The sequence below is a fragment of the Bidens hawaiensis genome, unplaced genomic scaffold (genome assembly GCF_021521415.1).
Source record: "Bidens hawaiensis isolate Kalapana, Puna unplaced genomic scaffold, B.hawaiensis_p1.1 tig00035848_1, whole genome shotgun sequence".
Lineage (NCBI taxonomy): Eukaryota > Viridiplantae > Streptophyta > Magnoliopsida > Asterales > Asteraceae > Bidens > Bidens hawaiensis.
Genome location: NW_027505383.1, coordinates 12,839 through 33,108, shown reverse-complemented (window position 1 = coordinate 33,108; position 20,270 = coordinate 12,839). Strand labels below are relative to the sequence as shown.

The following is a 20,270-nucleotide window of genomic DNA, read 5'->3' as shown; positions in this document are numbered from 1 at the left end:
GTTATTCAAGTGGCTAAGCTGTAGGGGTAAATAAGAGGTTAAGTGGTAAGGTGAGCAGGTTAGATAGTGGGCTATGTGTCTTCGGATACGTATATAATGCATGTAGTGGTTGTATGATAAGTTGCTTGATTAACTAGAACTCACTCAGCGTAGCTGACTTTTAGTATGCACGCAGGTGATTTGACCAAAGAGTTAGCATGAGGATGGTACATGGCATGGATTGAACTGTTGGCATCTGAAGATAGAAGAAATGATGTTTTAAATATAATGTTTTGTGTTATAGTATCAAAGAAAATATTTAATGTTTTGTAACGAATGGTTTAAGCTAATTTTTCCGCGAAAGTTTTAATTAACTCTGATTGTAAGAACTGTGTTTATGAGTAAATCCAACGTCAAATGTAGGACACCCGGAACTGGGCCTTTCACAATAACTAATTTATTTTTAACTGTTTTCCATTTATTTCAATAATCATTTATAATGGTGGTACGACTTATGTGCTTATAACCATGTTGGATCATTTTTTGAATTGTTCTCGTCAACCGCGAGTTGTCTAATTTTTCAAACGACAGCCCTTTTGAATAACAAACTCGGCAAAACTTTCATGAATTGTCTCATGGTTCAACTTCCAAATACCTCCCTAGTTTGACATTTTTGCTTCATCATGAGCCGGGTTATTTTTCATCACCTTGCAATGCTTTACCACAAGAGATTTCAGAGTGGATTTGGAAGTGGGTCTATGAAATGTTTGACATGTCTTACAGCAAGCTCTTTTTAAAACTATCCGACAAATAACACAAATCGAATTTGCAAAAGGTTAAGGGTTCCCCATTCTTGAAATTGGAATGCTTTGAAAAACGGTTGGTTCACAAGAGGAAGCACCACCCATGGAACTTTGAGATTATGCTATTTTAGAGCGTTTTGAAGCTTGAGATTATTGAGTGTTTTTTGGCTTTTAAGCGTTTTTTAAGCTAAAGAATTAGTGTAGAAAAACCTTAAACACCCTACACATATATATAGTAAGTAGTAACTTAGGTGGGTCAAATGATGAAAAACCAATTTTAAACAGCCATAAAGCAGCTATATAGAAGTTTTATAACTGTGAAAATAGCTAGTTTGTATCTTAACGGTAATACCGATTAATCGACTATTAACCTATTCAAAACAGATGGATCTAAATAATTTACTACTAAAAAATATAGGTGCCGGTTTCAGAACCCCCCCCCCCCCAACCCCCACCCCCAAATGGCACCACCAGATTGTGTCAATTCTAAATTGTGAAATTCTATGCGTTTGACTCGCTTAAGTTAAAAAAAAATAAGTGTATCGATGGTCTCACCAAACCTGAATAAACCTTAAACGGGTCATAGCATCTTGTTATTTTGAAATCTTTCATCATAAAACAATAATTTTTAAGGGTCACGTGTCTCACCAAACTCGGATAGCCCTTAAATAGGTTATAACAACTTATTGATTTTATGAAACCTTTTCATCTCCATTGCTGGTATATCATCTCCATCACCAGTTAACTTTCGATTAACACCCGCCATCGATAACCTCCTCCCTCATGTATCAATCACCAACGTCATCTACATCAACCGCCCCTTCTTTGTTGGATTTTCTACTGAATCGCCAAATGAACACTGGTTAATCGGCCACCAGTTCATATATGGTTTTCCATTACCTCCTCTTTTATTTATAAAACCTATCCGGGTCAACCCATTTTCATATTTATCACTCATACCACCACCACGCCAACCTTGATTCTATGCCTACAATATTTAACTGTTATCTTAGATTTATAAAAGCATTTCTGATTTAGTTTTTTTATCTTAATGCTCTCAGATACAAACTCGAGTAAAATGCTCATTCATTTGAAATTTAAAGGAAAAATTCATGAACATAAACGAATGTAAATGAACATAATTAAACAAAAGTAAAACAGATATGAACAAACGTAAACGAACACAAACATAAACAAATATAAATAAACACACTTAAATGAACACAAGCAAACAAATATAAAACATTAAACAAATGTTTCATTCAAAAATAAACATAAACAAACATCAATGGATCAAAATAGGTCAAATTATATTACAAATTTCCTTATAATAAATTAAATTAAAATCCAAAAAACATATTCATGGTATTAGAAATGACAAATGTAAAAGAATCATCGTTATAAGGGGGCTAAAACCTAGTTTTGTTATATACGAGTCTCCTTTTGTTAGAGTTCGCAGGACATAACTCTAATTTGCACGCCTTACCTGCATCTTTTCGCATCTCATTTCTTGAAATTATTTTTGTAGATTTTTTATTGGCCTTGTATGGAAACGCACACATAGGTTAGAGCCTTCACAACAGGTCATCTATATTTATGTGAGTGAGTTCTCTATTTTTTTAGAGTGTAGTTGTAGGAGCATTCATATCCTTTTCCATATGTGTAAATCCAAAATTACATTAAAAATTACTACCTTTTCTCTATACTTTTCAACTGAATGATACATTTTTATACATTTTCTTTCTTCTTATCTCAGAACCACTTTTAAAATATATTAAAAAATTATAGGATGTCAACATTAATTTTTCATATATATAGTTTCTCTCATCTCCAATAATAATACCCTAAAAACTCTCATACATTATAAAAAAGCATTCATAACAAAATTAAAGGAAGGATATGAATGCTCAAAGTAGTTGTAAGTGAGAAAATGTGACTGTTCAATGTTCTTGAGTAAATTTGAAAAAACATTATTCATACTCTATAAATTTTTTAATATTTGCTGAAAATGGTTATGAGTGAAGGAGAGTGAAAATGCAATAATCTACTTATTCCAATAAAGTAAAATAATTATAGACACGTGTCAGTTTGTGATTAATTCTTACAATTTTTTTCCCTAAAAAAACTTATATGTCATAGATAAATAATTAATCACTTTCATTTTACACTCTATTTATATTATATCTATAACATGATTAAATTATTCACTTTTCTTTAACCTCTATTTATATTAAATCTATACACTTTTATAAAAATAAATATTTACATAATGTACTACTATACATTGTTAGAATATATTTCACAACATACTTGGTAAAATTCAAAAATCAACAACAAACCGTGTTTGTTAAATATTGAAAAGTATATAATTTTAAATGTTATTATTAACATATTATACTATGCATATTGTTGAAAATTGTTAAAAAAACCCTTTAATATGCTTTCAATTTACGAAATAATTTTTTTAATCATCAAATTATAAATATATGCTTAAAAGTTGATCCATTTTTTAAAAATAAATCCATTTATCTATTTTTTTTGTACATTGTCATATAAAAATATAAATTATAAATATATGATTTAAATCTATCTATTTATTTTTTCGGTTAATTAGTAAACTATACATATATATGTTAAGTTGTAAGGATAGTATATACCAATCAATTTCAAATATAATCATATTTAGTTTCTTGGGTTTTTTTACCAAGGATTGCTCTGGGTTTTTTTGGAACTAAAATTTCATTGTTACGGGTTAAAAGTTTGTAAATAGATCGTTTGGTACAAATTAACTACATTTGGCTCAAATTTGTTATAGGTAACAAAGAGGAACTCTGAATATTTTAAAACTTTGAGAATGCAAATAGATTTATCGTCAAACTTGTAACGAGTTCAAAGTTTTGACTTAAAAATGCAAAACAAATGAAAGTTAGAATTTTAAGGGTTTCGAATTTATTTTTAAGGACATTTTTGGAAATAGTTAAAAGATTCGGAATTTTGCACATTGAGTATTTTTTCCATGACTATTAAAAATTAAGAAAAATGACAAACACTTCTGATATGCTACCTCCAGGCCTATCAATGTTTCTAACTTTTATCAAATTAGAAACATTTGTGTCAACATTGAATTTTCCTAGAATTGTGATTAGAATGTTGCACGTGAAACATGTCAAACAAAATTATGCTCAAGTGGAGCAAAATGATATACTGCTAAATATATATGTTTCCCTTGTTCATTTTAATTAATATTTTAATAGTTTTTGTTCGTTTCTAGTCGAGATTTGTATACTACTACATTTCTATGTTTCGTAGGTTCCGGGATTTGATCGTGATTAAAAAGGGCGAAAAACGAGCCGAAACAGAGATCCGGAACGCGTCAGGAAGAACCAGAACAGAGAACCGGTCAGACCGGGCCGGTCTGACCGGCCCCCATGGAGAAGCACGCCGCGCCGCGCGAAGGGGGAAGGCCAAATGCCCTTAGCGCGGCTCATAGGGGCTGCTGATGGGTTTTTAATTCGTTTTTGTTTATTGTCGGGCCTTGTTTTCGCTATTTAAACACCTTTAACTTAAACCTGACATAGCCGAAAAGCCACCAGCCGATTTTGGAGATTTCTTGGAGCTATTTTACGCGTTTGTTGGTGATTTTGAAGGCAAGAGAACATCCGGTGAAGAGCTACACGTTCACGTTCGAGTTTACGGGTTTTATCATTTTCGATTCCCCGTTTATTATACTTTCACCATGTTTTCGTTATTATTTGTTTTGTTTGATTTATATTTTAATATGCTAGGCCAAATTCCATAGACTGCCTAGGTCGTGATGAACCTTAGTTCGGTTTGATTTTATTTGGATTTTCGTTTCGTTATGGATATTATGTTCTAAGTAAACGGTTGAGTTTGATTTAGTTGATGCGTATAATTGCTTGGTTTTGTTTACTTGAATTTATTGTTTCACATTGCCCTTGTTGATTGTTTCATAGGATAGGGTTTTGTTAGGTCATTTACTGTGTGTTCTTGACTAGTTTATGATTGATAACACTACTAGAAAAAAAGGCTTTTAATGACTCACAATAAATGGGTACTGATGACTTGCAAATGCGAGTCATTGATAGCCCAGTCATAAATCAATTATGACTTGCACTCGCGAGTCATAACTTATGACTCGCATTTTATGACTCACATTTTATTACTCACATTTATGACTTACACTTTATGACTCTCATTTATGACATGCTTTTATGACTGTAATTTATGACACGCAAATTTGCGAGTCATGGTATTATTTTTTAAAAAAAAATTTATTTTACTATTTTATTAATATTGTTGTTATTATTATTATTATTATTATTATTGTTATTATTATTATTATTATTATCATGCACACTAATATTTAATTTAATAACACAATTATACAAAATAAACCTTTCATTTCATTTCTTAATTAAGCATTCTACATCAAAATGTTACAAAAAATATTTGTTTAGTCAATACAAGTAATCATTCTCGAAAAACAAACTGAACCGCATAGCCTGACCATTCTTCACGAACCGCGTCACGCTCCGCATCCGTGTATACCTCTTTGCCTCCACCAACCTAAGATGAAAAAAAAGACGTTTTGGTCGGGTCAAAACATATTCGATCAAAACAAACCAATTAGCAAAAGAGTAAATTACACTTACATTGTTATTGACGAGTATGTCAAGTCCGTCACAAACTATCTCCTTCAAGAAATTTAAGATATAATATCCGCACTTTATACTTCCCGGTTGAGTTGGACACTATAGAATAACATATTCAAAGTTACAAATTATGATTGAATGATAATACAAGATCATAACAGCCCGCAGATCATAATAACGCTCAGATCAGAACAGCCCGCGTGCAGATCTGTAACAGCGCGCAAGCCCAGATCAGATCAGCACGTGCGCGTCCAGTTAAAATCTGTGCGCGCGCAAATAAGATTTGCGCGCGCGTGCAGATTAGTATGTGTGAAGTTCAGATAAGATATGATAACAACGCGTGCAGTTCAATTTCCGTTTTAAGAAATTAAGTACTCACCTTGTTGTTGACCCAGTTGACTTTGATACGCATGTTTCCTTTAGAAGATGATATTTTTAATGATTTCCTATTTGATAGAGGCACCTTTACACTGTATCAACATTAATATAGAAAATTATATCATCATTTGGCATATGGATAGTTTAATTTCTGAAAAAGTGCTTACCGTAAACAAGATCTATGGTTCAATAATATAAAATCTGTTTTCTTAACAATTGGAAATACTGCTAAAGTACTATTAGATGGAATCCTCTTCTTCAAAGATAAAGGTTTTGCAGCAGCATGTGAACCCTTCAAAGGCAAATATAAAAAAAACCCATTAAGATAGTAAACATCATAGAAATTACAAGAATTTTATTCCTGTAATATACATATGTAAATATAGAAACAAAGAAAATAAGTGTTTATTTACCTGAACCTGATGGGTTAATGATGTCATCATTGCCCTACCATTTATACAGCAACATCATACACAACACCTGCAAATGTAACAACCAAACAAAATTAGGTCAAAAGATTCATTAAAGGTTTATTCAGGCAAACGAGCCGAGCTGCTAACAAGCAACTCGAGATCGAAACAATAAAAAGCTCGAAATGAGCCGAGCCTTATCGAGCTCGAGCCTCAAATAAAACTCGTTTATTAATTATGCCTTGTATGAGAAAATCGTCTAGGCTGATCAAGACTTGTGTATTTTTTAAGTTTACTTATTATAAATAAAGCCTTGGCATCATGATACCACTGTTATTATTATTATGTATACAATGAAAGAAAATTGCAAATTCCAGCAAAACTCTTATTAAAATGGCAAAAACTAACAAAAACAGTATCTGCAATAATCGAGGGATATGAAAGTATAAAATTAATAATCACAAAGGCAAAACTGTACGCCATTGATCTTTGAACATACCTAAATATAGCTTGAATCAAAAGCTGGAGTTTTAAGGTCCAAATTAGGGTTTTAAGCCACCCATCTTTATCCGGACTTCTTTTCTTTTCTTGGGGATAATAATAATAATATATAATAGGCGGTTGGTAACAGTATGGTCCTTAAACATGTTGGTAACGGTGGTGGTCTGGTGGGTGACGTCGGGAGGTGCAGTCCGGATCAGTATTACGGTGGTGGTCTGGTGTTTTAGAGGTCTTGTGAGGGAAAAATGGGAGGGAGAAATGGGTGATTGAAACACCGAAGGGTATTGAAACAGGTGAAGGGTTTTGAAACGGGTCGGATCGAGATGGGTGAAGGGTTGATTGACAAGTTTTCTTTTATTTAATTTTATTTTATGACTGATGTTTAATGACTCACAAAAAAGAGAGTCATAAATCTTTGTTTTTTCATCTTATGACTCCTGCTTAATGACTCGCAAAACAGTGACTCATAAATATTCTAATTTTTAGAAATCATGACTATTTTTCTATGACACACGTCTTTGCGAGTCATAAATAGCCGCGAGTCATAAATTGTTAATCATTAAAAGCTCTTCTTCTAGTAGTGTATTGATTAAGATCATAGAAACAATAAAATCAATTAAACAAATAAAAGTGAGCTGTTAGTCTAAAAAGCTGTAAAGTGATAGGCTATTAATAGATCTTTTCTTGTCGGGATTGCTAGATTTAGTTCTTCGTAAAGAGTCCGTCTAGATTTGATTGTCAGCTTAGTCTATTAAATTAATTGGGTTTGCTTTGCTATCTTTTGAATTCCGCGCTGTAAGGTAGGTTTTCGTCATAAAAGATACTTAGACATAAGCGATTAAATAACCGTTAGGAAGTTTAATATAAAACTGGTGAGCCTTAAAACTTGTTAGAAATCCATAGGCGTCTTCTTGAAATTCAAGGGTCCTGTTCGAGTTTTCTGTCAAGGGTCTATCTTATGATCCCGGTTCCATAACTTGCGTTTTTCCATTTAAATTAATAACCGTAACTTTGGGGATTCCGGCCTGGGTAGTTATTTTAATCATCTGAATTAATCCAAGTTTTCTAAATTGTTTATTAGCTAAAACTAATTAGGGGTTAAGTTTAATTAATAATTAATAAGTAATGATTATGTTTTATTATTATTATTATAATAATTAGGGTTTGTTTTATTATTATATTAATTAGTTTATTAATAGTTAAATTAAAGTAATCATTAGTTAATTATTATTAGAGTTTTAATTAATTAGTTTTAAAATCCCCCTCAAATATTATTAATAAATAGTCGTGTCTTGTAGTTGAGTCTAATTTGTTAGTTTTGTAATTTGAAGAGTCTCGTGGGTTCGATATCCGGACTTACTTAGCTGTACTAGAGTCGACCGGTTCACTTGCCGGTTAGTAGTTTAAGGGTCTAGAGTATTACTTAGTGTCTAGATTAGTTTATTTTTAGTTAATAATTATTTGACTACTTCAAGCACATCACAAAACATTCACAAAATTAAACGGGTTAACTTGTTTTTGTTTGTCAATTGGCAAAGTCGAGAAGCCCCTCAAACTTAACAAAATCTTTTTCAGGTGTAACTCAAAACTAGTATTATATGAGAAGGTGTTCTCCTAAATTAGTTCATAACCAAATTTCTTTCAATTGTACATATATGATACTGAGAATAAATTTTCAGTAGATGAAGTGTTCTTTAGTATGTTTTTGCACGTGCATTATTTTTTTTATTAAGTTAATTTTTTTTGGAAAAAAATTATTTTGTGATATAACTAAAATCAATTTATGTATAATGATACAAGTATAGATGTAATACATTTCTATATACAAATGCATTCTTAATTATTTAGATCATCTCGTGTGTTACACGGGCTCTAAAGCTAGTAAAGTTATAAAAAGTATTATTTAATAAAAAATGAGAGGGAAAATATAGTGATTTTTAGTGTAGTTATAAAGATGGAAATAAATGACCTGCCAAGAAATATACATCTACTTTATACTAATAAACGAAAATAATAATTCTGGCACATGACATTCTGTGATTAACTCTCACTATCATATTCCCGCCAAAATCATTTCTTTTTTATTGATGGAAAAAAAAAATCTTGGTTTTAAATATAGTAGTGATTATAAATTCAACATACTATATTAATTGGTCAATCTATATTGATTTATTAATGCAATAAATTATATTCTAAATATACTCAATATAAAAAAATATTAATATAATAATTACGTGTCTAAATATATTTTCTTTAGAATTGAAATGTATATATAAAAGAGTTTATGTTTTAAGAGTACATTAACATTCAATTTTTCGAAACATCTTCATATTATAGAAAACTATAAATTTTTAATTTTTTTTACAAATATTTAGTGTTAAAAATAATAGACAAATTTTCCATTATTTATATTTATTGTAAAACTATTGTGATAGTTGAACAATAATGTGTTAATAGAGACAATATGAAAGCTGTTCAAAAAATTTGTTGTCTTTTTTTATCTATGGCCGGGTATGGAATATATAACATTTTTGTGAAATTCTTTAGATAGATATATCACATCGAAAGGCCTTAGTATTTTAAAAGTTGCTTCCAGTGGCATTGCTTCATTATTGTGTACCGATGGTAGAACAACCCATTTTCGATTTAAAATTCAAATATATTTGATGATATAAAACGACTATATTTGTATACATAATATAAAGATACTTAATTATCTTTTTTTATTTATATTAAATTATTTATTATAATTTATACATTAATTTATCCCGTGTAATACACGGGTTTCTAAAGCTAGCATTCTAATAAAATAAAATAACTGGGTACACATGTCACTTGAAGATTCATTTTAATCACAATATCCCACTCATACTATTTTTCTATTTTCAATGAAATTATTTATGTCAGTGTAATTAAAACATATTAATCAATCATTTAATCAAATAACTAATTATTTAAGTTTTTAAATATTAAAAATATACGGGATTTATGTCAGCATAATAAAAATATTTATATATTTAATGAAATCATATATACCTTTTTATAATAGATCAATTTATAAACACTTATCAGTGTAGGAAATGAATGCGGTAAAATTAATAAACGATATTTATAGCTCTAAAAAATGATAAAAACAAGAAAAAATTATGATGGAATAACAATTTTATTCTCACATAATCATTCAACCTCCATGAATTCATGGAGTTTTCATCCATTTCTTTCAAATTTGTAATACAAAAGTGTGTTTGGGTCATGCTAATTTTTATGTCATTTATAATGAAAAATCTTATTATCTTATGTTAAAATTCGATATTCCATTAAAAATATAATTACAACTTATATTATCACTAGGTGCGTCTTTTTTGTGAATATGAAGAAATTGTGTAATAATGCACCACATATTCATATGAATATTCATTTAAAAAATATTATTTGAACTAAATACTATTTAATTTGATAAAATATAGTTTTTTTTTTTAATTTAATCATTTAAATTCTATAGTTTAATTGTATATATATTTTGAGATTCTCATGAATCACATACGTTCTAAATCTAGTACTCTCATAGAAATTTATAAGGGCTTTTTATATAGTTTGTTTTCCTTGGGCAATTTATTTCGTAGTATTTTGTGTGCATTAACTAATTCAAATTTCAGTCACAAAATTTACTAATTATGAAAAAGGTTTACTAATTATGAGAAAAAGGTTGAATTTTATCTAATATACCGAACAAATGGTCACTTACTACCCAAAAAAACTACTAGTAAATATAAGTTTTGTTGGAAATTAGTCGTATAGTTTGTGACAAGAGTTAGGATATAATAGAAAGTTTTATTTGCATAGGAAGTTTAAGAAGACACCATCAAATGTCATGTGTAAAGCGGGAATCAAAAGAAGAAGCGCATGAATGGAAAAAAAAAAATAAAAAGTTTTCCTTTCATTCACATGCAAGTTAAATGTCAATTTCCCATTAATTTTAAACGTTCGTAACTTTTTTATATGTCATAAAATTAATCGTTTTTTATCTTTAATATGGGTATGTCATTTGTAAACTTTTGGAAAAAAAATTCTAAAACTCATACACGTAAAACACAATGGACAACACAACACACTAAAACACATCATGATATCATGAAAAATGAATTACAAAATCAGCCATTTGATTTTAAACATGTATGATCGTATAGAAAATGAATTTATTGTCACGATAAATAAAAATCTCACATTACAACAATTGGCATTACGTGTTTCGAATGTTCTTGTTTTTTAATCGGATATGCTCTAATAAACTATTGGGCTTTTTGGGCTAGAATATAAATGAAAAATCAAGAACAGTTGGACCTCCATTATCCATATATTACTCAAGAATGTATAGTTTGTTTGGTTTTGCGAACCGAAACTAAAGTATATTATTGCTTTTATTAGTAACATTATATTACGTTATGAATGAAGTTTGGTGCCGCTAAGTTTCGATTGGCGGTGACGGACCCATAAATTTTAGCCATTAGACGTCATAAAAGGTTAACATAGAAAAAGTTTGGTTAAACTAAAACGAGTCAACCGAAGATGGGTCGGGTCAAACCAAAATGAGGCAGGTAAAAATGTTACATTAAATAAACTATGTAGAGAAATTTAAGCAACAAAATTCATTAAACATAATAAACAAAATACATATTACAATTGATCTTTGTTAGTGCACAGAAATTTGACACTGTGGATATGTTATCCCAGCATATGTCTGGATCAGTTATCCTTAGCATGTATTCCAGATCGTATCAGGATCAATGATCCTCAGTATTTATTACTAATTAACGGTTGTTCTCATGTGTAGTCTAATATTTAGCAGGTATAACGGTTAGAAGACTCAGTCTATCCACTAACGTGCAGCCAAGAAGATATTGACGTATCCAGATCAATTATCCTTCTGAAGAGTTCCAGAGCTATGTCAGGATCATGGATGCTCGGTATCTGGTGCTATTAACGGTTGTTTCTTATATGAAGGCTGATATTTATCAAGTATAACGGCTCCAAGACCTGGTCTACCCCTTATTTCGCAGCCTGAGTGATGGAGCACGTGGTCAAAGTGGCAGTTACGAATATATTGAAGGCAATGGCGGCTTCTTAGGGATTATTAGTTAATAGTCTTTAATATTAATAACTCCATTGAGTTATTGTCTTTTATGTATAAATAGAGGTATGATCAGCTAGGAAAACACACCCAATACACTCTGCTCACTACGAATTCAGCAACATACACACACACACACACATACACACACACATAGCTTTCATTGTATCACTGATCATAATCTCCACAACTGTAACCCGATTTTCGATTAATAAACTTGACGGTGATAGTTTTTACCGTCCGGGGGTTTTTTGTGCCGGAGACCACGGTAATCATATACTCGTCGACCAAAGGTTACCTTGTTGATCATTGACTAAAGTAATCCGACCAAAGATTATCTTATTAATCCTTGGCCGGAATTATTTTACCAAAGATTACCTTGATAAGTTTTGACCGAAGTAAGACTATCTTGGTTAAGGGCTTTTTCCCTAGTAATCATATCACAGTGTTTATCTCCATTTCGTTCATATAATCGCTGTGTTCATCAAGATTTCATTTATACATTCGTTGTTATCATTTTAGCACCTTACCTCACTTAACAGATTTGGATACTTGATCCTTAGCAGATTTTTGTCCAAAACAACCTTTACGTGATTTTATCTTTTAAAAACGGTCAATTATAGTCTCATTCATAAAACCTACAAGTGCTTTTTTCCATCATTTAAACATTGTAGAATTATTAATCATTAAAAAAATGATACTCTGAATCATTTCTATTTCGGCTTAGTTATTATAACAGTCATATTAGACTTTAAATTAGCTAGAATGTTTTAGAAACTTAGAACCCAAATCATCGTTCCTCAAAGGAGTATTGGCTTCATATAGTCTCGGCTATGTCCGATAGGCAAATATAAGTCCCAGCTATTGAAATGGCAAAAAATAATCTCAACTACGCATGTGGGTGCAAAGTTAACAGAAACTTAACCAGTTGTTTGTTTTTGGTGACGTGGCCATTGTGTTGTCTCTTAACCAGCTAACATGGCTGATGATCTGACATTAACCACGAAGACGATGATTTGTAATTAATCCCTATTGAATGGTATTGGCCGATAATAACCCCAATTCATTTTATCGCCACTGGCGGTCTCAAATTCAAAAAAGTTGGCCCCTAATGATCCCCCGTTAAAAATGATTTAACGTCGTTATACTTTTTTCCGAATTTCAAACTAACGTTTTAGGGCTATTAATCGGAAGGAAGATACGAGTCGAATGATATAAAACTTAGCTCCAAACAATGATCTAAACGACTTGATATTGGTTAATTGTAAGTTCAAACACCCGAATTGAAGCATTGCTTTGTCATTTTGAAGGACTGCTTCGAACTAAGTTTTACACCAATTGACTCGTATTCTCCTAATGATCAAAAGCCCTAAAACATTGGTTTGAAATTCAGAAAAAACTATAACGCCGTTAAGTCATATTTAACGGGGGACCATTGAGGGCCAACTTTTTTGAATTTGGGACCGTCAGTGGCGATAAAATGAATAAGGATTATTATCGGCCAATACCATTCAATAGGGATTATTAAAATCCAATATTCCATAAAACATTCAATCATTATTCATCTCTTTCATTCTGGTCCTTCAATCCATCCATAAAAAATATTAAAATATTAATCACTCAATTCATCTCTTTCAATCTCAGCATACCCAAATGGCTCGTACCAAACAAACTACCAGAAAGTCCATCGGAGGTAAAGCTCCACGTAAGCAACTCGCCACCAAGGCCGCCCGGAAGTAATTGTAATGAACCTAGCCAATTTTTATTGTTCTTTCTTTTTTATGTGTTCCTTTTACAATCTTTTTTGGTTTTAGTGCCAATACATAATAGACCTAACCAATACCGACCAAATTTGTATTCTTTCGATCATAAGTTTGTACGCATACTGATTTTCGGGCATTTACAGATTTATATATATTGGTGTTGGTATCGTTGACGTAATAAACATAGCCGATACCAACCCGCCGCCGCAATGCTATTGGTATTACAATCAATCGATCAATCAATCATACCCAGTGGAATCCCATCAATAGCAAAGTTATAAGTAAGGTCTGGGGAGGGTGGGATGTATGCACACCGTATCTCTATCCAATGGGATAGATAGGTGGCTTCCAAGGAGACCCTCAGCTCAAAGAAACATTTGTATGACAGAAATAAGAGGGCATGAAAGTTAAATAGTAATATGATTGATAATAGCACGTCGTAAAATTAATAATACTAATACATGTGTAGATAACAATATAGGAATGTATGAAAAGGGAAAACATAATGGTGTGTGACCAAAATAAGGTAAAGAAAAACCCATAAGGTATTCATTTATCCCTAAAAATCCATAGCCTTAATTCTAAGTCTTCAAGAATTCCTATCATCAACAATGTCCTCTGAGAGGTTTAGGTCTAGCTGGTTACCTAGTTATTATTATTAGTATTACTAATTTTTTTGTAATTAATGATAATGACAAGTCATTGTCCCCGTCAGCTGGTTAATGACAACTCATCATCCACCTCAGTTGGTTAAGAGACAACTTAGCGACCACGTGACCAAAAACGAACGGTTGGTTAAGGTTCCGTTAACTTTGCGCCCATATATGTAGTTGGGATTATTTTGTCATTTCAATAGTTGGGACTTATATTTGCAATCGGACATAATTGGGATGGACTTATATTTGTCATCGAACATACATGGGATTATATGAAGCCAATTTACCTTCCTCAAATGACAAGACAAATCCCATACCTTTAAAATTTCAAGAAACACGTAAACACTCAAATCAAAATGAAACCAACAGAAATCAAAATAAAAAATGTAAATAATTGATTAGCGTATCTTGTATTTCAGAATAAAAAAAAGAATCCGAAATCACAAAAAAAACCTTTTCATCTCTTACTCTCGTATAACATGTAGATTCAAAACTTTCAATTTATGATGTGGTTTGACAATTAAGCAATTTGGTCTTAATTATTATTTTTCAAAACAAAATAAAATTTAGGCTTGGAAAGTTAGAGCATTAAAAAGTTGGGTCTCAGACACTGCAAAAAAGTATGGATGGGAAACATGTGTCATTGTGCTTAATATATTAGAACTTATAACATAAACTATATATTTGAGTGGATGCCTACGCTTCCCCAAGATCAACATTGGATTTGCCCCTTGCCGACTAGACCACTTGGCGGCACCAAATTGGTTCTTGGCACTATGTTTTCTTTTGCTTTTTGTTTACAAAAATTTCGAGGGTGTTTATTTCACGGAGCCTTGCACAAGGATAAATGGGGTGTTTGGGATTCCATATTTTTATCTTCTTATATCTTATAAGAAGAAGTCATAAGTTAAAAATGTGTAACTTATCAACATTTCCTCTCACATAATTGAGAAAAATATGATCCGCCTCCCTGTGTATGGGTGGGCGCAGTTTGAACCACTGATTCTTAAATTGCGCATATTGAACCACAATAGTTTTCTGATTGCCGATATGAGCCACTACCGTTAGTTGACCGTCAGTTGACGGGTATATGTCAAGGGTATTATAGTAATCTTCTCTTAATAATAACAATAATAATAATAAACCAGTGGAGTTTCCGTCTCCGTCATTTAAATAACCACCATCATTCACCACTATCTTCATCTTCAACATCTTCACCATCATCTCCACCACCAACCTAAAATCTGTCTCCGTCTTCATATCTCACTGACCATTTTTCTTCATCTTCCCCATATCCTCAATCTCTTATATCCATGATTTCATTCAAATCTGAACAAACAACAAACCCAAAAGTTACCCCAAATCCCGTTGGAAATTTTGACCTAATCCATTTGATCGACGGTTCAGCGTGGTGACGAGCAGAGACAGCGAGCAAAGACAGAGGTAGGGAGCAGCGACAGCGAGCAGTGGTGACGGCGGGGATATACGATGGTGATCATTGGTGTGGATGGATGAGTAAATGGGTGTTTAATTAATGGAAAATTCAAAAGATTAGTGATTAATTGGGTCATTGTGTTTGATTGGTTTCTTGAAGCTTTCTAATTGGATTCTAGATATGATGTTAATTTATGTGCTTGTATAAGATTTATGTGTTTTCTGGGTTTGGGTTCTTAGCCGGAGATTTTCTGGGTTTGTGTTAGGATTATTGACGCTAGACTATCGCTATCTAGTCAAAAACAATTAAATTATGTTCCTAATCACCTAAGCAAGCTAGGGTAAGTAGGGTGTCGAACCACGAGGAGTATGTGGTCAGTGTTATATGTACCCAATTTCTAATATTATGAAGTAATGAATTATAGTGCTGATCACACAAGAAAATAGTTAGTTTTAATACTGGTTAAGCAATTTAACAAATTCAAGCAATAAACAAAAGCAAATCACACCCGGGGTTCAAGTATGCAAACAAACATTAATCTCACAGATTAACTATCATTTATTAACATGGACTGATAAACGAGCTAAACCTTAGGCATCAACAATCGCTAACACACGAAATTGGTTATCAAACAGTCCATGCTAGTGTGACTCAACTAAGGGCAATTGTATGCTTCTTTGTATTCAACTAATCAAAACAATCCTATGAGCAGTTATTATAGCAACCGGCAAACTAATCGTTCTGATCAACATAAACGTAAACCAACTGAATGCACAACAATACTAAACATCAGTACTCATAGATTAATCAACAATAATTTCAAAGTATATGTTCTTAGTACATGAGAAAACTGAAAATAATACAAACTTTACATCCCGCGTACGATTCAAAGGAATTAGTCGAGCCTCGAAATCACAGGATCTTCAATTCTAATGATATGGAACATGTATGTGATCTCGGGATGAATCGATATGATGGAATTGACCTCTCTTTGCTCTAGAAACTTCATGAAATGAGTTACATATGAATAGGGTCGTCAAAAACATATTTTAATCAAAACCCTAGCATTCCCGTCTTTCCCACCGATCGCAGTACACGATGGACCAAGATGGGTACGCGATGGGAGTCTTTAACAGCAGCATATGATCTCATGCATCGCTTTGCGTGCTGAACATCCGGGAGCTGCTTTAAATACCTGTGACCTGAATTATAACGCGCATGAAGTACCAAAGTTCGTACAATAAACAACTATAACTAGTAAATAAACGAACTTAAATATATACAAATTAACCAACCATCAGTTATTCGTAATTGAATGTTGATGATGAAGTTGAAGGGTATATTGGTCATTTAACTACTAATTACACAGGTCAACCAACATTTGACTAATGGTAGGGATCATACTGAGCCCGCCGGAAAACTAGAGTTGTTCAATACGCGTGATTTAAAAATCAATAGTTTAAACTGCGCTCGCCCATATTACACAGGCATGCAAATCATATTTTTCTACATTAATAAGAAAACCCAATTAATTTTTTTTATCTTATCATAAGTTATAAGTTATAAGGTAATTAGAATAAGGAATCCCAAATAACCCAAAATAGATAGGAAGACTCCCAAAAACTGGTTTCCAAAATCTAGTTTCTTCATATTGACCCAACTAGAAGGCCCAAATAGGTGAACGGGAACTTACCGGTTTTACAATGGGCCACTCCAGCAATGTGGGTAATTTTCATCTTTCCTATAGGCTATAGCCACACCTTAAATATTACTCTTTTCTCCATATAAATTTTAAGACATGAGAGCATAGAAACACTTTAATTGGCATGTTAATACAATCAATTTTTTGTTACACATACACATCTTTAACAACAATTATCAACCGTATTGAAAAAGCTAACTCATTTGACTCATCATTTTGTCATAGTGTTCTTTAACAACAATTATCAACTGTTGCATGTTGATCTCAAAATATCATTTTGTGCAGTTCACAAATCACTAATTAAATAAGCTCGAAGAATCGGTAATCCGTATTTATTGCTAAAATATGTCATCTTCTTTATCAGCAGCATTGTTTAACAAATTATAGCACAAATACAACAAGATACATATCCTAACTTTTAAGTGTTTTCGAATATTCCTTAGTATCTCAAATCACTGCAGTGGGATGAGACTCAAGATCTTGCGCCTTCGCCTTCTCGTTTTCTAGATCACCCTTTTCAACACCACATGTCTGCAATTCTTTGTTCTTTCCCCATAGTAGAATGTACAATCCCACCACCACGATTGCCGATCCCACCAAACTGTTCATCACCAAAAAAAAACTTAATCAACGATTCTTTTGAATTACCGATTATTGGGTGTGCATGAAACAAAAAAAAATATCGGAAAGCGATAAAAAAACAAACAAAACAAAAACCAACGTTTTGGTTTTATGTTTTTGTAAAATTCGAACTTACGGTTAGGTTTTTGGTTTGCATGTTATAGACACTAAACTAAACCGAATTTATTAATTTCCATTTTTATTTTTTTATCTTAAGTAATTTATAGCAATTTAATAAACATGTAACTCCAATATTTCTAACTCACATTTATAATAACCAATTTAATATTGATTAATACAATGATTTTAGCCAACATTCATTATTTTTGGCCAAATTTTCAAATTCAAATGGTAAAACTGAAACCGAAATCAAACGAATTCGAACTCAAACCAAAACTGAAAAAACAGAAACCGAACAGTTTTCAAAATTTTAAAAACCGAAGTTTCAGTATTAGCCTAAAACTGACCCAAACCGAACCATTCACACCCCTAAAGCAGGTAACGGCAAAAAGTACCCTGTACCTTCCAATATGCAACGGTTCATGTAAAAATGGAATGTCTAAAACAGCTGCTATAATCTGAACAATTGGACTGAATGCTGCACTGAAAACCGGACCCCTTTTCTTCACACAGTATGACATCCCAACAAAGCAAAAACCTGATCCCACAATTCCCTGTTTAAATCCAAACCATTATTATTATTATTTCAATATTCAGCTCATTTTTTATATGTAAAGATAAAAAAGATAAAGATTTACTTACAGCATAAAGGACGCTAAATATTTCCAATTTCCCTTTAAGTATCCATGAAGAAAGATCTCTGTCAGTCGACAAACTTAATGCGAAAGATTGTATAGCACCGAAGAACATCATGATCGCGGTACTTGAATACTGCAACGGGTATCTTTTTCCAATATTTGATTGCACGATAAACCACGAAGACCACAAAACCGTACCCGCAACCAATGCCAATGAACCAAAAGTCCATCTTGCTTTCTTGGTTGCCAAAATTGAGCTCAGAGTGCTAATAGATTCAGCATGGATGGATTCACTTGTTGTTGGCAAGTGTGAGTGTTGGTTAAATAATGGTACTCCTTTGTAAAGAGTGAGTAAAGTGGCACCTCCTACACAAACTATTGTTCCTATCACTTTGGCTCTCCCACCATTTGATTTTATATTCACTTTTTCCAACCTACACATATGTAATAGTAAAACATATGTATAAACTATAAAGAGATAATTTAATTATATGCGGGTTGAAGGATTAAAGATGCTAACCCGAACGGTAATGATATGATGAATGTGATTACGGGCACCATGTTGGGAAACGCGCAAGAGAAAGTGGCGGATGTGTATTGTATACCCAAAAGGAACAAGTATTGTGAGAGTGATGCCCTGCAACCATATAAAGATTTGAACATAGGCCATAGTCATACTAGTAGATATGTTGTTATTAAGTTAATTAATAATTACTAACCCAAGAATCGCGTTCAAGAAAAGGTGGCATGCTATGCTGTATGTGAGCTTTGTTTCACTCTTTCTGCAACATATATTCAACAAATAAGTAATCACAAGTCACAACATACATACAAACAAATAAACGTACACGGTATAATCCCACTAATAGCAAAGCTATTGGTAGGGTATAGAACATAGACATGCAATGACTACCTTTCAAGAAAGAAGGCAACCGGAGCCAAAAAGAGGGTAGCAACACTCAACCGATAGGTGATGAAGACCAGATGATCAAGTCCCTCGTCTATAACCTTTTTGAGAAGTACATTAATGGTTGCAAAGGCAAATTGGACACCAATCATGATCAAAAGCAGGTACCATTTACTAAACCCCTTAGTATCCATGGATCCTTAAGGCTATTTAGGAATGTGAATGGAATTGGTAAATATTGTGATAACCAACCATAATTCTGGTGGTGCCTAAATAGACTGATAGGACATGGAGATACGGAATGCATGAATTTAAAATTTTAGTGATGAAAGAACGAAAATTCTCTAGACATTTCACGTCAAGTGCTTTGTGCAGACAAGGTATATTTCGCACTAGTTTAATAGTAGTTTTATATATATATATATATATATATATATATATATATATATATATATATATATATATATATTCTATTCTTGATATCGCGCTTGACTGTTCTTTCTTTAAACCATTGGTGAATTACGGGAGTTGGGAATCATATAATTAAGCATCAGTA

At 32.2% G+C, this 20,270-nt stretch overlaps 1 protein-coding gene and 1 long non-coding RNA gene across 2 annotated transcripts; both read right to left on the bottom strand.

Moving 5' to 3' along the window:
- Positions 1-5,865: 5,865 nt before the first annotated feature.
- LOC143612862 (uncharacterized) lies at positions 5,866-6,280 on the bottom strand. The gene is made up of 3 exons (XR_013150012.1): positions 6,247-6,280; positions 6,001-6,125; positions 5,866-5,925 (listed from the first exon to the last, which is right to left on the bottom strand). It is a non-coding gene; the product is annotated as an uncharacterized LOC143612862 (long non-coding RNA).
- Positions 6,281-17,870: 11,590 nt separating this feature from the next.
- LOC143612858 (WAT1-related protein At3g30340-like) lies at positions 17,871-19,976 on the bottom strand. The gene is made up of 5 exons (XM_077086733.1): positions 19,721-19,976; positions 19,328-19,444; positions 18,812-19,241; positions 18,572-18,723; positions 17,871-18,029 (listed from the first exon to the last, which is right to left on the bottom strand). Exons 1-5 carry the CDS (start codon positions 19,906-19,908, stop codon positions 17,876-17,878), a joined length of 1,041 nt encoding a protein of 346 aa, XP_076942848.1. The 5' UTR covers positions 19,909-19,976; the 3' UTR covers positions 17,871-17,875.
- Positions 19,977-20,270: the final 294 nt, after the last annotated feature.